Source organism: Leptinotarsa decemlineata, unplaced genomic scaffold (genome assembly GCF_025532065.1).
Source record: "Leptinotarsa decemlineata unplaced genomic scaffold, Ldec_3_MD MMD2_tig00000591_RagTag_RagTag, whole genome shotgun sequence".
In the NCBI taxonomy this organism is placed as follows: Eukaryota; Metazoa; Arthropoda; class Insecta; order Coleoptera; family Chrysomelidae; genus Leptinotarsa; species Leptinotarsa decemlineata.
In genome coordinates, this window is record NW_027412552.1 from 109,885 (window position 1) to 126,907 (window position 17,023).

A 17,023-nucleotide genomic window follows, 5' to 3' on the forward strand; every position below is an offset into this window, starting at 1 on the left:
TATACGGGATCGGATATCGGTCGTCAATAGTTTTTTTTTGTTGACTTTTCGATAGTCAACGACTAAACGTCATTTTTGTTAACCCGATGTGTCTAATAGTCCAGTAAAATTAGACTAAAAAAATGAGAGTGAAGGTACATAAATTTACAACAAGCTGCAAATGCGTGTAATTGTTCAAAATATAGTTTAAAATAAGATTTTGAAATTCCGAATGATGGAAATAGTCAAGTTTCGCGGACAGTGCAGTGCAGAGAGATTTTATAAGGAGATAGACATTCGAATAATAGTTGAAGTGTTTTGTTTGATTAATAGTGAAATAAAGTTGAGTTTAGTAAATTATTGGTGAACTCACGGGAAAGAACGTAACATTTGGTGTCGTAAGTGGAATAATTGACTGAAATTTTTCTGTTTTATGGTGAAAACAAGGAGTATCTGGAAAGCGGAAACCAGATGAGAGAAGTATATAGTAAACAGAAGAGGTCCCAGAACTCAAGTCAGGTCTCTTTCTCTCTTTCATCATTTGTGCAATAGCAAACGTCAACCAAGAAGCTTCAGACTTCGTTACTCTAGATACAATTAACCAAATAAGATAATTTCTCATCGATGTTTTCTTGGTCATAAATTTTATAAAATGAAGTATTGAGAAGGTCGTAGTGAAATGCAGCCTCATCAAATTTTTTAAAGTTTTTATGATCATGTGCCGCTGAAATATGTTTTTGATTAAATCACTTTCACGAAGTCAGGTGACAGAACTCTTGCATGTAGTTCTCTATAGAAGCAGTTGGTAAATGAGTAAAGTAGAAGTTGTCGTATCTCAGTCCATCCCCGGACGGTTTGACGTATGAGAGTGAGATGGAGATGGTATCGAGGTGATTCGTTTTGTAGATAAGACGATCAGTGAAGCCAGCGCAAATATCACAGGTTCATAGACCTTTTCATTATAAGACAAGCGCAAGCGTAGCTGTTATATTGAAATGGCGGTAATTCAAAACATTCGTACTGTTTTAATCAACAATGGCTGGGCAAGGAATATTATCTCTACAAATAAATAAATTATTGAAAAAGCCATTGATGGTGTGCTTCACTTGTTAATAATTCAGTTGAGGCTCATCATTGTGAACAATTAGAAAGGTGGTTAAAATGTCATGGACGTCCGCAAAAATGAAGAAATGACTGAGAGGTTAGGTATCAGCATTTGTTTACTATCTGAAAACATATAAAAAAAATAGTATTCACATTTTTATTCTCAATTATAATGTCAATTCATTTGATGTAATAGAAAACATATTTCAGTCGGCAAGAGTATTAATTATGGAACTAATAAATGAATCAAGCCATTATGACATTAATTAGACAAATATGTAAATACTGAATTGAATATATCCAACGAAAGTCATTTTTTTGTGAATAAGAATCACTTTTTTATCGCCCTTCTTTGGTTATTTGTTACCTTCCACAATCTTAACGTTTCGGAGGCCAAAACTCCTTTGACATCTGTCGAAGTGAAGAAATAAATAATCACTATATTAGAATTTTATATCAATTTCTGAAGACGGAGGCAGATTTTGGCCTCCGATGCGTAAAGATTGTGGAAGGTAACAAATACCCAAAAAAGGTCGATAAATGAATTGAATGTGTTTAGTAATTTTTATTAGAGGGAAATATTTAATACAACAAGAGGATTGTTCCGAACTCTTGGGGTTCTTGTTGAATACTCTTCGTGAGCAAAACAATAGCAAAATCAATACTCCCAGCCGCTCTGGACTGAATGATTCCGTACAACCCATCTCGTCTTGTGTTTGTAAATCTTTTGCTGGAAAAATCCTCACTTGTTTACTTTGTGGTAAATGTTCAAGAAGTACTGAAAACTTATGTGAATTTCTGGAACTTCATCTAGCTTTTCCTAATATGACTAATAACCAGTCCGTGCAAAGCTTATTATTAAATCATCTGAAAATGGAATTTTTAACAGGTGATGATCGACTGTATTGTCAAACATGCGCCAAACTAACTGACTGTTATAAGGAAACAAGTATAGCTGAGGCACCAGTCAATCTAATAATAACACTGATGATTCTCAAACAAGACTCAACGTCTAACAGAAGCAAGAAACTCTTTGGGAGGTTCGAAATAGATGAACATTTCAACCTAGCAGACCACTATTATAATATTTATGCAGTCATTGTTCACTGTGGTTCTGGCGTTGAATTTGGTCATTATTACGCTTTGGTCAAAGAAGAAACGGACTGGTTTAAGTTTGACGATAGTCGTGTCACGAAGTGTTCTGACGATGCATTGAATCTATTGAAGCCTCTGGAGACACCCTACATTTTGTTTTATAAGAGAGAGGACATTGTTAGATCATGATCTTCAGATGATGTGGTGCTGCAGGTTTTTCCGGGTTTTTCTGCAGCTGAAAAAGCAAATGCGCCACTGGAATCAATTAAGTCGCCCCGTAGCGCCAATTAAATTTTATTGTTGTTTTTATTTTATTTTCAACATAATATATATGAAATATTCAGTCAAAAATGCAATAAGGAATAATGTACGTATGTTGGAATTCCTGATAGCTCAAAGGATCAAGGTTTTGTTCAGTTGGACCACTTTCTCCAATGAAATGTAGTGAGCAAATATAAGTATCCATCATCAATAGATTTGAAGCCTCGGCCACTCCTGCTACATTTTTTCACCCATAATTCACACTTTGCACATGCTTCAGTATGTAATTTGCATGATGATTCGATTATGTTTTTGCGATATTCAAGACAAGGCTTTGGAAAATTTATAAAATAGTATGTGTTGGTTTTGAATGATTAATATCGTGTATCACTTTTACATTCTTCATAACAACACCGTTATGGTGATCCTTTCAGTACAGATAACATAATTACAATGGAGTATAAAAATTTTTTCTGATTATTTTGACGTACTACTTCATTTTTTTTCACTTTTTTTATAATTAATAAACTTCAATTTATATTATAATTTTTAAAACATGAGTTGCGGGCTCTTTAACATAGTTGTTTACAAAAAACAGTACGAAAAAGATGGCTGATACTAACGCATGCGCACAAAAAAATTTGTGATGAAAAGACCTATTGTTGTCGGTTGTAGAATGAATCGTATGATATATAGTGATGAGCTAAAAAAAGGCGAAAAATTTAAATTTGAAAAAAAATCTATATCGATCAATCTATACCATGACACATCAGAATAAATATTTATTGAGATATGAAACGTTGAAACGGACAAAACTTTTCGAACAACCTCATAAAATCCTCTTGGAATTAGTCGATGTATCATTTGAATAGAAGCCTGAAGAAATAAATCAGTATAGGTGAATAGGTTGAGTCTAATAAGAGTTATATTTAACCTCTATAAACTCATTGTTGATTTTTGTAGCAGATTCGCAGTTTTCTTGTGCAAGTCATGTTATTCAACATTTTCCATAGGTTGTACTTCATACCCCACACACTGTACCGCAGTTGAAGAAACATTTCAATCTAGTACCTCTGGATACCTCAGTCCAGGTCATAGTTCAACCCAAAATGATGAGCACATCGAGAGAAGTGGAGAATTACCGTCCTTCGATTCGACAATGCTATTTTGCCGATGAGAGGTCTTTGAAGTACTTCAATATTTATACACCAGATAACTGCAGACTGGAATGCCTTACAAACTATACGTTGGAGTTTTGTGGTTGTGTGAATTTTTACATGCCAAGTAAGATATCGATTTCAAGTTATTTCTGAGTGTTTCTGTGTTGAAGTTAAAGGTTGAGTTGAATTTGAATTATATTTTTTCTCCCTCATTATTTATTTTTTATTTTTTTTGTTGACATACTTGTATCCCCTGCCTCACAATTTATTTTTCTCAATTCAAAACCACTTCATTATCGGATTTTCACCCGAACAAGTACAACAACAACAAAATTTTTAGACTTGAGTCAAAATTTCGAGTTTGAAGTCGTTATTTTGAGTTTAAAGTAAAAATTTTGGGATCAAAAGTTACAATTTTCAAATTAAAATCAAAATTTGTACTCCATGATGAAAACGAAAGAGTGATAGTGGAATCCAATAGAAGTTTGTCATTTCTATAAATATTCCATTTTATATTACGCGAAAGTTTTTTCCGTTTCAGTATCTTATCTCAATGAATATTTATTCTACAGTGTCGTAATCTATTGAAAACATTGATGCTGTTGATTTTTTTCAAATTTTGATTTCCGCCTTCATTCAGCTAATTTCTATATTATAAAGGGTGATTTTTTAAGAGATATAGGATTTGATTTTCAAAACAACACAAAAAATTTGAAAAAATTGATGATATCTTTATTGAAATCGATAGAACGATCAATATAATTCAATGTTTGAAAATGACTTCATGCAAATGTTGTCCGCGGCTCCGCTTTAGATGGCCCATGCTCAAGGTCCAATGTTAGCACACTCTCTCTCTCTAACACATCGACCGGTATTTCACATATAAATGCTTCAATATGGGCTTTCAGAACGTCAATTGTTGCTGTAGACATTAGCCTTAACATGACCCCACAAGAAATAATCTAAAGGCGTTAAATTACACGATCTAGGCGGCCAATTGACGGGCCCCAAACGTGAGATAAACTGTTCACCGAAGGCGGCTCTTATTTGGGACATTGTTTCGCGTGCCGTGTGACATTTGGCACCGTATTGCTGGAACCGCATTGCTGGAACTGCATTGCTGTAACCGCATATCAGGCATGTCCAATTCTTCCATTTTGGGCATTTTGGGCAACAAAAAGTCGTCAATCATCACACGGTAGCGCTCGCCATAGTAACGTTCCGGCAATTGTCGTCTTTAAATATGTACGGCCCGATGATACCACCGACCCATAATCCACACCTAACAGTGACTTTTTCGAGATGAAATGCTTGCGGCTGATCTCCACTCCAGATGCGGCAATTTTGCTTGTAAACGTATCCATTGAACCAGAAATGAGCCTCGTTGCTGAACGTCGCTAAAAATGTGGATCTTCCTCCAACTTTGCCAGCGCTCATTCACCAAATGTTAGACGTTGCGGTAGGTCGTGTTTGGTCAATTCTTGCACCAGCTGTATCTTATAAGGTTTCACACCCAAATCCTTTCGCAAAATTTTCCACATAGTGGAATAACAGAGGCCCAATTGCTGCGAACGGCGGCGAATCGACATTTCACGGTCATCATGAACACTGGCGGATACAGCCGCAATGTTTTCTTCGGTCCTCACTCTACATATGCGTGTTGCTAGTTTAATGTCCAATAATGTAAACTGGGTTTGAAATTTTGTCACAAGCTTCCAAATGGCTCCCTCAGTAGGCCGACGAAACTGCCCATAAATTGGAAGAAGTGCACAATGCACCTTCTTCGCCGAGCATGAGTTTTGATAATGGAATTCAATAATTTGCAAGCGTTGTTCATTCGTAAGTCGATTCATGGTTAAATTATAGACCAAACTGAACAAGTTTAACAATGACACAAGACACGATTCACGCGTGATCTATCAAAAATAGTGTTGCCATAATGATACCAGCAAAAAAATCACTCATTATTACTAACTGTGGAACTGACCGCGGTGGTAGTGCGCCCGACTCACGATCGGAAGACCGTGGGTTCGATTCCTGCCTCGACCAGATATTTTTCTCGAGAGAATTTATTTGGTTGAAGCTGGGATGAGTCTGCAACCGTGTTAGGTATCGCACGTTAAAAGGTAAGACCTTGTTAGTCCTCAGCTCGCACAAGTTTCTCAACTTCTGAGAGTTGTCGTTCGAATGGGGGCGACAGCTGATTAAAGGAAAAACAGATTTTAAACAGATTTTCAAACATAATTTTACCAATGATAGTGTTAATGAACGCACTGTCCGACATTGGTTTGCGAAATTTTGTTCTGGTGACTTTAGCCTCGAAGATGAGCCCCGATGTGGTCGACCCACAGTAATCCAGAAAGAGGATTTGAGAACCCTGTTGGAGACTGGCCCATCATAAACGGTGCGTGGAATGGCGAAAGAACTTAACGTCAGCTCCCATGCGGTTTTTGATGGTTCCAAAAATATTCTGAGAATGTCGAAAACTCGAAAATTGGTGCCACACGATTTTAACGATTGGCAGAAATTGTCACATTTCAAAGTATGTTTGTCTTTGCTTCTTTGGATCGGATCGTCACGTGTGATGAGAAGTGGATCCTCTACGACAACAGGAGATGTTTAGAGCAGTGGTTGGGCACCGATGAGCCACCCAGACACTTCCCAAAGGCAAAAACCCACCAAAAAAGCAATGGTTACTGTATGATGGTCAGCGGCTTGTGATTCACTGCAACTAGGTCAAAACCCAGTTGCAGTGAATCACACAAGCTTTGGTATCACAGCAGAGTTCTATTGTGAGGAAGTCGACGAAATGTACCGAAAATTGCGTCAGCAGTAGCCGGTACTGGTCAACAGAAGAGATTCGATCATGAACCATGAGGCATGTTCTGCCTCACCCACCATACACCCCAGACCTGTGGCCAACCGACTACCATTTTTTCGAACACTTTGATAACTTCATTATCGGTTGAACCTTCGCCAATCAAGACCATCCCAAAAACGACTTACATTGACTTCATCGAATCCTGAGCACCCAATTTTTATGATGACGGCAAAAGTGTACTGATTCAAAAGGCGTCCATTTTGAATGAATTGAATGATTATTCACTGAGATGTTACAGTTTGAAATGAACTCGTAAGAACGGATAAAACTTTAGAAATGATCTGATATTCATATATTTTTTTTATCTTATGCACCTTCGACAATTTTATTAAAAGATTGACCTCTTTTAGCTCCTAATAGTACTCACTATATCCTGATGATCTCATTTGATTGGCATCTAGATTTTTTTTGTAATTCTAGTTTGTGGATAAACCAGTTTCAGATACACATAATACATAACTGTTCATTTCTGTTGCAGGAAACCATTCCACTGCCATATGTGGAAATGGAAAAGTGGAATGCATGGACGATGCTTTGTGTGAGTATTCAGTTTTACCAATGTGGATGAAAAAATGCTGGTGTTATAATCTCAACTCGATCAGTAACAAATAGTGGTTCCTCATAGATGAAACTCATCAATGTTGAAATTTCCTTCGAATTGAATGAAACATTTTTCTCGGAAACGGTGGTGATGACAATAAGTCAAATTCATAATACTATGTGCTATATGGGCTGAAAAGTCTCGAGCCTAAAACAGAATCGAAAGATCATTGGACAAAAAGGAATCCACTCTGTGTATATTCATAGATATCGAGGGAGCGTTCGATGAAACAACCTTTCCAACAATTACCCAGCAACTATACTCCAGAAATGTACCTCTGGTAGTAGGAGAATGGATACTCAAGATGCTCTTTAGTAGAGCAATAAGTATCAATGTAGAAGACATCACAGTGAGGGGACTTGTCATGAGGGGATGTCCACAGGAAGGAGTCTTATCACTTCTTCCTTGGAACATATTTCTGGATACCTTGATTGATCACTTCAGCAATGATGGATCGTACACAATTGCATATGCAGATGACTGTTTATCTTGCAGACCGGCAAATTTGTTAACACACTGTGCGATAGAGCGCAGGATGGGCTCAAATTAATAGAAACATGGTGTGACATGGTCCTTTTCACGAGGAACAGAAGTTTATCGGGCTTGAAACCTCTCAAAATCTTCAAAATCAAACTAAACTTTCCTGAAGAGGTGAAATACCATGATACTATCCTCGACAGGAAGCTAACATGGAACTCTCACCTACAGAGTAGAGCAAAAAGAGCATATGTGGCTTGTGAGCAATGTCGGAGGACAGTGGGATGCGCATGGGGTCGTTCACCTCATGTGGTCACCTGGATCTACACTGCAATAATGAGACCTATGTTAACGTATGGAGCCATTACATGGGGACCGAAAGTTCTACAAGCAACGGTCATCCAAAAATTATATCAAATACAACGACTGGCTTGTTTAAACATCACAGGTACCATGAGAACAACACCAACCGCGGCAATAGAATTAATTACTGGTCTGACCCCTCTGGACCTGTACGTTAAGGAGGTTGCGTTAATGGTCATGTTACGATTGAAGTAGGAATGGGTCAATTGAGGCTGAGCCTATGGCGAGAAGTGCTTACTGCGCAACCTCTGCTGCAAGCAAACAGTGATGCAATCGAAGCCAGGTTTGTGTTTAATAAACCCTACTGAATACAAATAAAACAGAACACAGAGTCAAATGCTACAAATGCAATACGCATATATACAGACGGCTCAAAAACCAAAGAAGGCTCAGGATGTGGGGTGTACTCCAGTTCACTAAGCCTGAAGACTGAGTGGGGAATTGTTATGAATATCAGCGTGGTTCAAACAGAACTGGCTGGTATCTCAATCGCCACAGAAGAAATAACCAGGAGCGGAATTTCTGGCAAAAACATAACAATCTGCATTGATAGCAGACAATCCCTATTAGCCATGAACAAACAACGTGTTACCTCAGGGCTAGTACTAGAGTGCCAGCAAGATTCAGCCAAATCCTCCGTAGATGATAAAATTATCCCGAGGTGGTTAAAGAGCATGAAAGAAGTGGAAGTAATCGCATTGCCGACTCTTTAGCCAAGGAAGCGGCTGGTCTAAGAATTTTGGGACCCAGTGGCACTTACGGCCTAATGACTTCGACAATTGCGGAACTATCCAAACGTCACACCCATACTCAATCCCTGAAGAGATGGGATGGAATCAAAGGATGTAATCTTGCCAGGATCACCCTGGACGAACCTGCAAAGCTGATGCCAAAGAAGTATCTGGCGATGACCAGGGAAAATCTACGCTTAACAGTAGGATTTCTCACTGGTCACTGTCATCTAAGGAAACACCTCCATAATATGGAGCTAGTGAACACACCTCTATACAGGATGTGTGAACAGGAATATAAAACTGTCAGGCATGTTCTATGCGAATGTCCGAAGTTATCTTCAATAAGAGAGTGTGTGTTTGGCGAGTCTTGGCCTACACCTGCCGATATAAAGGAGATGTTTCCTAGTGACCTGTCCACCTTCCTGGAAAGGACAGATTGGACGATAACCTAGGAAGGCAACACCTCGAGAAGATGTACAATGCGTGGTGTAAAATTATATCGAATAATTCGAGAAGGGAAAACCATCAGCAGTGAATATAATATAGCGTTATTAGAGCGTTTGTTTGAAGGCCGAAATTGCAAAGAAACCACCGCATATGGCAATGAAAGGAGTTTTGTTCCATCAAGACAACGCCCCGTGTCACAAGTCAATCAGAACAATGGCAAAACTACATGAATTGAACTTCGACTACTGGCTGTTAGCAGACTTCGAAAAAATGCTCACTGGTGGTTATTGCTGAAACTACTCATTTTGAGGCAAAAGATGAATCATTCTACAAAAGTGATACTGAAATGTTAGAGCAATGATGATGAATGAAGCCAATTTTGTACAAAAAAAAGAATTTTCTCCCTTATGCCCGGTACTTTTCTAGAAAGCTTTCAATGCACTATTCTAAAAATCAGATGATTCCAATCTCGTTTGCCCATACTATCATATGATTCATCAATGAAATTTGTCCAGTGATATAGAAAACAGATTGCGAATGAAAAATAACACAGTTTGGCTACAAGGCATTGAGAATTTTCTCAAGTACATCTAAATTATTCGGACTCAATATGAACAATAAAACCTTTTTTCACAACAAATAAACCCTTCTCCAATCCACAATGATTTATGCTATGTTATATCTGATCATAATAGCAAATTACGAGTATTCATTGATGGTCTCAGAGCTTCGGATTGTGTGAATTATCACTCATATTCAAGTTTGTGGGAAAAATTTGGTTCAATGGGATCCACACTTAAACCCTTTCTCTTCTCAATATATGTTGTACATCTATTAAACTGGTTACACAGTTTCACAAAAGTCTATATAAATATTTAAAAAAAACTTTTTGGCTTTTTACTTGCTCTCACTGAACAAAAATTTTGGAATCTTTGGAAGAAAGAAAGAAAGATACTAACTACAATGGAAATGTTTTGTAAAGATACACAACGCATACAGAAAAGTTACTTAGAATAACAAACTCTCTTGAAACAACTACTTCTACATTAACATTGAAATACTCAAAAGGAAAGAGTCCATTAGAAACTTCTTCTTTGATTGAAGGGGATCCGAACTCATAATAACTCCACAGGCCTCAACCACTACCGTTCTGTCATGTAGACACTCCAAACTCAAAAGTCCACGACCTCCCTGTTGTCGGGGGAAGTACAACTGTGGAACGGACGATATGGGATGCAAACTCCAGTAGAGATGCATCTTTTTTCGGGTCTTTACGTCGTGACGCTACAGCTCCTTCCGAGTCCACTTCACTCCAAACGAGTAGAGTAAGATTGGAATGGCAAGCATATTTGCTGCAGCAACTTTGTACTTCCCCAACAGTTCCGATGACCAGATATGCCGGTGTTTATGATGATACCTGCCCTGAAGAGAGTTTTTCACTGCTATTACCTCTTGTGGGTGGCGTTGTTCCACCCCGAAGTAACTATACGTCTCTCCTGCATCCAGATTGTGCATAATGCTTTCATATTGGAGCTACACATCCTCTCCGTAATTTCCTTTCCCTCCAGAGGCATTAATTTCAAAATCGTCTTTGTAAAACAAATGGGTGACCTTATGCCTTCCATTTGCATGTGTGCCACAGAATTCTCGATTATTTCCGAGCGCAGTGGATTATGGCAATGTTGAGATTCAGAAAAAAGACTAAGGAAATTGCCCTAAAATACGGCCGGCTATGTTTGGACTCTGGACTGCCTGCCAAAGTGGTATCAGTTGGTCATAGTATCTCACTATTGTGTCGCGTAGGAACTCAACAATTGGAAGATGAGCTCATTTCATCCCTGTTTTTCTTGCTATATATTCCAGAAGAAAATATCATATCATGAGAAAGTTCGACGTTTGAGAACATATTTTGAAGTAGGAAATTTTTGGAGCTTACGTTCGATTTGAAATAATGGGAACACGACTGTGGAGTAGTGAATTTATTTATTCATGATTGGCCTTAAGGTGGTGAGTTATGAATCTGCTCGACTGTGATTGGTTCAAAGGTGTGACTTAAGGATTGTTACTAATTCACTCAACATATAATTGGTCCTTTTTCCAATAGCCATAGAGAAATATGGTTTACCGTGTGTGTTGTGATATGAATAAGAGCTATTGGAAGCAAATTCTGATAATTTCATTCTGCATTTTCATGGAATTATCTTTAAATTGCAGATAAAATGAAGGAGAAGGAAGTAGAGATTATGTTGGGAGAAAGCAGCAACTCAAACTCAGCTTGTAATTGTATGCCGCTCTGTTCAGAACTCACCTATAATACTGAAACTGCTCGAACACAATTTTACTGGAGGGAGATGTTCCAAGCGGAGAAAATGGTTGCCGAAACTATGAAGGAGATTGGAGTCAACGTTTCGGACGTGTAAGTTGAATGTATCCAAATTTATTATTGGTATTTGCCTCAAATTTTGTTTTAATATTCAATTGATTCAAAATTGTTCTACAGGAGAATTCTTTTGGGGATTGTCGCATACCGAAACTACAAAATGATATATGAAACCTGAGGTTTCCAATCTTTTTTGGATTAATGACCCGCAAACATTTTTCTCGCGGCGCCCTCAATACAACAGACATGGAGACTTGGAGAATACTCACAACAGAAAGTGGGGAAAGTTAGTGAGGAAACAATGCCCAAATGTAGACCGAAAACAGGACAACTTGGAAGCCGCCAATGTCATCAACATGAGTTCCCGCTCACTAACGGGAATAGAGGAATTCTTGTTGAGGAAAGGCCTGAACATCGCCATTGCGCCAACATCTGTCTCTACTTTGAAGATAATTACTGTAGTGGAATCCACCAACTCCCTTATTGACCAGACAGAGAATTCAGATGGAAAATCAGAGAACAGCTGGATCGAGAACCAGTTCCAACATCTAATATCAGCAATTAAGAACGTAGAGCTCTGAACGGCCTACGCAGAGACAACACCATCAGGATACCACCTGCAGATGAAGGAAACGCTACTGTGGTGATGGATACTGTTCTCGACAAACAGAGAAGATCGAAGAGGTTCTTCAGAAGGAACAATACACGAAGATCGTACGGGACCCTACTGCATCTATTGGAAGGAAGTTGTACCAGATTTTGAAAAAACACCAAGTCTGTTTTTCTGAGAAGGAGAGATCATCGCTAACACCGCATCTCACTTGTATGGACTACCCAAAATCCACTAGAAAGACGTTCCGCTAAGCCCGATCAACAGCTCCAGAGATTCGGCTACTCAGATTTTGTCTAGAACTTCGGAGCCTATCCGAAGACGGAGACCTTGAAGATAGAACAAATCTACCTATAGAATTACTACTTATGGAATTACTAGGGTCTGTGTACGGAACTGTTATTTCCAACTGAAGGACGAATTCTTCACCCAAGATGAGGGACCGCTAATGGTATCGCCACTTTTACCAGTTATAGTCAACATATATATGGAGTGGTTTGAAACTCTGACCATTGAAGACGCCTATAAGAAACCTTGTGTGTGGTTGAGATACATTGACGACACCTTCATAATATGGAAACATGGGAATACTGAACTAGAAGCCTTCCTGAAACACATCAGCAGCGTAAGACTTTCCATCACTTCCACAATGGAGAAGGAAGTCCATAACGAATCTTAGACGTATTGGTGAAGAGGACCGACACTAAGTGGGAAACATCTGTATACCGAGAACCTACTCACACGGGACAGTATCTGAACCACGAATCCAACCACCATCAATCAACTAAAAGAGGAATCATCAAGACTCTATTAGATCGTGCTTTAGGGCTCTGTAACACGAAAGAAGGTCTCGAGAAGGAACTAGACATCATAAAAATCATCATCTATTGAATGGCTACTCCAAATCGATGGTTGAACAGACAGAGCTTCGCAAGGAAGAGAAGCCGTCACAACCAGTGCTTGTACTTCTCTACAGAGGATTATCGGAAAGGATGAGAAGAATTGGGTCCAAGTACAACATCAGAATCTGCTTCAGATCCGGAAACACTATCGGTAGCAGCCTCACGAAAACCAGGCCACCAAAGGCGGACTGCGATTCCAAGAATTGCATTTACCGGATACCTTGTGAGTGCGGAAAATCCTATATCGATGAAATTTAGTGGACATTGAATGTTCGCATTGCCGATCACAAGAAACACACAGAGCGAGGAAAAGCCAAGCTTGTGTAGAGATACGTAACATATGGAAACCCATAATCAAGCGAAAAATGGCCTACTCCCGCCAAACGGTCATCTCCCACTAAACCGTTTAAGCGGCAAAAGGAAAACGAAGATAAGTGGAAGTACTGGAATCACCCATAAATAGTTATCTCTTGATACTAACAATCGAAACGTTGTGAAGTATCTTGGCTTGGAATCTCTCAACTTTTTATTTTTATTTTTGATTTTTGTTCAATTATTCTAGTTTGACTTATATTTTGTTTCACTGTTATTTCATTTCAGGTTTTCTGCTCAATGTAATTGTTATTTTCAGCTATTCTTTTTTATTTATTCTTTCATTAGTTTTTTCAGGGATTTAAAATCATTTTATATAATATCAGACAATGGAAGTCCGATCTGATGAAATTCATCATGAAACATTGTCAATCACTTTCAAACAAACATCAGATTTTATTTAAAATGTTTGATTTTCTTGAAAAATTGGAAAACTTTTGGATGCGGATTAGATAAATTTTTGAAATTTTTTCAACATACATAATTGTTGGCGCAAAAATTCGAGAACCTCATAATGATAATCAAAAATTGATATCTTGCAGATCATAAACAAAAAACAATTCATCAAATACTAATATTGATATTTGTATGCTCAAAAAGTGGGTTATTTCAATTTCGTTAAGCAACACGGCATAAAACTCAAACTGTTCAATAAGTTGACGTTTGAAATCATTTTGTTGTCTTTCCAAATGAGTTAGAATATTGGCAAAGAATTTTCGACGGTTTTCTATCCGTTTTTTTTGTGCCTCTACTGAAAACTCGCCATCCTGATAAGTACTATCATTATGAAATACTCAAGCAGTCATAATCAAACAATGTTGAAAAAATTAAAACGAACTATAGTCATGAAAATATCACTAAATCTCTAGTTATGATGATGTCCTTCGGAATGTATTTATTTGAAGTTAAAAAAAGAAAATGAAAGCTCAAAAGAAACTTCTTTTCAGTCACTTGTCGAGGTTATCAGTGTACTTCATGAGAGATCAATTCCTGAAATACAAGCGAACAGAACTATACGGCCCGTTTGACTTTCTAGCAAATTTCGGAGGACTTCTTGGACTTTTCACCGGATTTTCCGTACTATCAGCAGTGGAAATCATTTACTACCTGTGTGTACGATGGTACTGTAACAAAAGGCTTTATGATGACTTCGCAGGAATGTAAATTATTTATGTGGAAATAAATGCTTTTATCGAAAGAAAGATTTCATTTTTCACTTCACCATGTTGGTATCTGCCTCCGATTAACTGGAATGGAAAGGAATAAACCTGTTGGGTGTTGATAATTCAGAGCATTCAGTGCAAATAACATTGTAATATGAAAGTATAAATCAATATAAACCTTAAAGTTTTGGAACAAAGCGTCCTTTTTTGATACTTTCAATATGATTAGAAAATGCGTTTTGATACATAAGAGGTTAGTTTTTTTCTTGGAACAACTTCAACAGCTATCCAAGTTCAGAATATTAGGCCATCAGAATATTTGATGATTTTTTTCTTGAAATAGACCTGATAAATTACTTCAAATAATGGCATGTTGCGCCCTGATGAAGCTTTCTGCTTCTTCATCTCTACAAAAAAAATGGGAATCTTCAACAGAAAGGAAAGACTTATGATGCACTGTTTGGAACTTTGGTGTAGTAATGAATATTACTGAAGTTTTTTCCCAACACCAAATTGTTATTTTTAACACCTCGACACGTGTTTAGATCACCAAGTGATAATTAAGTGATTAAATTTTAATCTTCCTCTTTGAAGATGATCACTTGGTGATTAAAACACGTGTCGAGGTGTTAACAATAACGATTTGGTGTTGAGAAAAAACTCCAGTAATAGTCAGAAAGGAAAGAAGCAACCAATTGAAAAAATAATTCTATACAAAGATGCGTAGATCATCTGAAAAAGTAACTCTCAGAGAAAAACTGAAAAGAAAACGCTCGAAACAGCTACTTTCATATAAACATTGAATTACACGAAAGATAAATACTTTTGCAAAATGGAACACCGTCATCTTCACTGGTGGACATTAGATGTTTCGGCACAAGGCACTTACCTTATTTCCTCTTCAGCACCAGTTCTGGATGATGATTGATTCATTAAAGTACGACTTTATGTCACGAAAGAGTTTAATCTACTCATGTCGTTGATGACAGTACGAAAAATCATTCAGTGGCTCATTTGATTAAATCTCAGCATATGGCCGGAATGTTACCTTGTTATTCAGATTTGGTGCTGAAAAGGCGATATGACGTGTCCTAAGCCGAAACATCAGATGTCCACCAGTGAGGATGACAGTGTTCCATGTAAGTGGAATAACAGATTCAATTACTATATTGTGTAGCAATCCTGTGAGTGATATCTAATTATGACTGCGAAGTCGATCCCATTTTTTACACAAAGATGCGAATTCTTTGATCCATTTTTTTTGACACCGTCTAATCGGGCGAATTTTGAAACAGGTAAATATCAACAAAGCGTCTGGCCCTGATGAAGTGCCCGTCATCGTACTTGAAAAGTACGCAAATGAGTTCGCACCAGTATTTTGCAGATTTTTCAACCTGTCTTACAAGAAAGGGGTTTCTCCTTCTTGTTGGAAGATAGGTCGCGTTCAGTCTATTCCCAAAAAGGGCAAGAAAAATCTTCCAAATAACAATAGATCAAATAGTCGTCACGATGTGGTGAAAGATTCAAAGTCAGAAAAACGTTTAAAAGTGGTATAAGCTTTTCACAGAAGATCAAGAAGTTGTGAATGACGACGCTCGCCCTGGACGCTCCAGCACATCAACAACCGATGAGAATGTTGACAAAGTGAAGAAAAGAAGTTGCTGAGAATGCCGGCATGGCTCATACCATGCAATTTTTTCGTACACTCCGGGCATGAACCGTGTAGCAGCGAAGTTCGCTTCAAAATTGCTGAATTTTGACCAAAAAAAAAGCGTCGGTCAAAAATTATCAAATGACGTCAATGGCAATCCAGATTTGCTTGAAAGGGACATAACTGACGACGAATCATGGGTATATAGGTACCATCGCCCTAATCCAAGAGCCCAGGAGAGCCTAGAGCAAAAAAAGCACGCAAAGTTCGATCAATTGTTAAGGTTTTGCACACTGTTTCCTTCAATTACCGTAAAGTAGTGCATCAAGAGTTCTCTCCACATGGTTGTACGACCAATAAGGAGTATTATATCGAAGTTATGCACCTCAGCCACCATATTGACCAGGTTTAGTCCTCTGCGACTTTTTCGTGTTCCAAATATTGTAGAGACCCATAAAATAACGGCGTTTTGAGACGATTGAGGAGACAAAAACCTAATCGCTGAGAGAGCTCGAGGACATACCAAAAACATATCATAACGGCTTCGAAGATTTGAAAAACGCTGTTTTATATCTGAGGGAGGACTGAATCCTCCGGGAGAAGGAGATATCAAGCGCAGATAGCTGTTGGTTCACAGATGGATCAAAAACACCTTCCGGTTCTGATGCAGGTGTTTATTCACCCTTCGAAGCTTGATACCAAACAGGTGTTGGACTACAGTAGGAATGAACTACGATGTCCAACTGGCCTTCTTACAGGTCACTATCATTTGAACCATCATATGCAGAGACTCGGACTTTCGGAAGACAGTGTGCCTCTCTTTGGAAAATTATGAAACAGCAG

General features: G+C 38.1%; 1 protein-coding gene across 1 annotated transcript in view; it reads left to right on the forward strand.

Moving 5' to 3' along the window:
• LOC111516342 (pickpocket protein 28) overlaps positions 1–14,568 on the forward strand; it is a 29,789-nt gene extending 15,221 nt beyond the window's left edge. The window contains exons 6-9 of the mRNA XM_074174474.1: positions 3,453–3,723; positions 6,959–7,018; positions 11,317–11,518; positions 14,314–14,568. Coding sequence (XP_074030575.1) covers positions 3,453–3,723; positions 6,959–7,018; positions 11,317–11,518; positions 14,314–14,530 — 750 coding nt within the window. The 3' untranslated portion in view covers positions 14,531–14,568. The remainder of the gene's footprint in view (positions 1–3,452; positions 3,724–6,958; positions 7,019–11,316; positions 11,519–14,313) is intronic.
• The last annotated feature ends 2,455 nt before the right edge of the window (positions 14,569–17,023 follow it).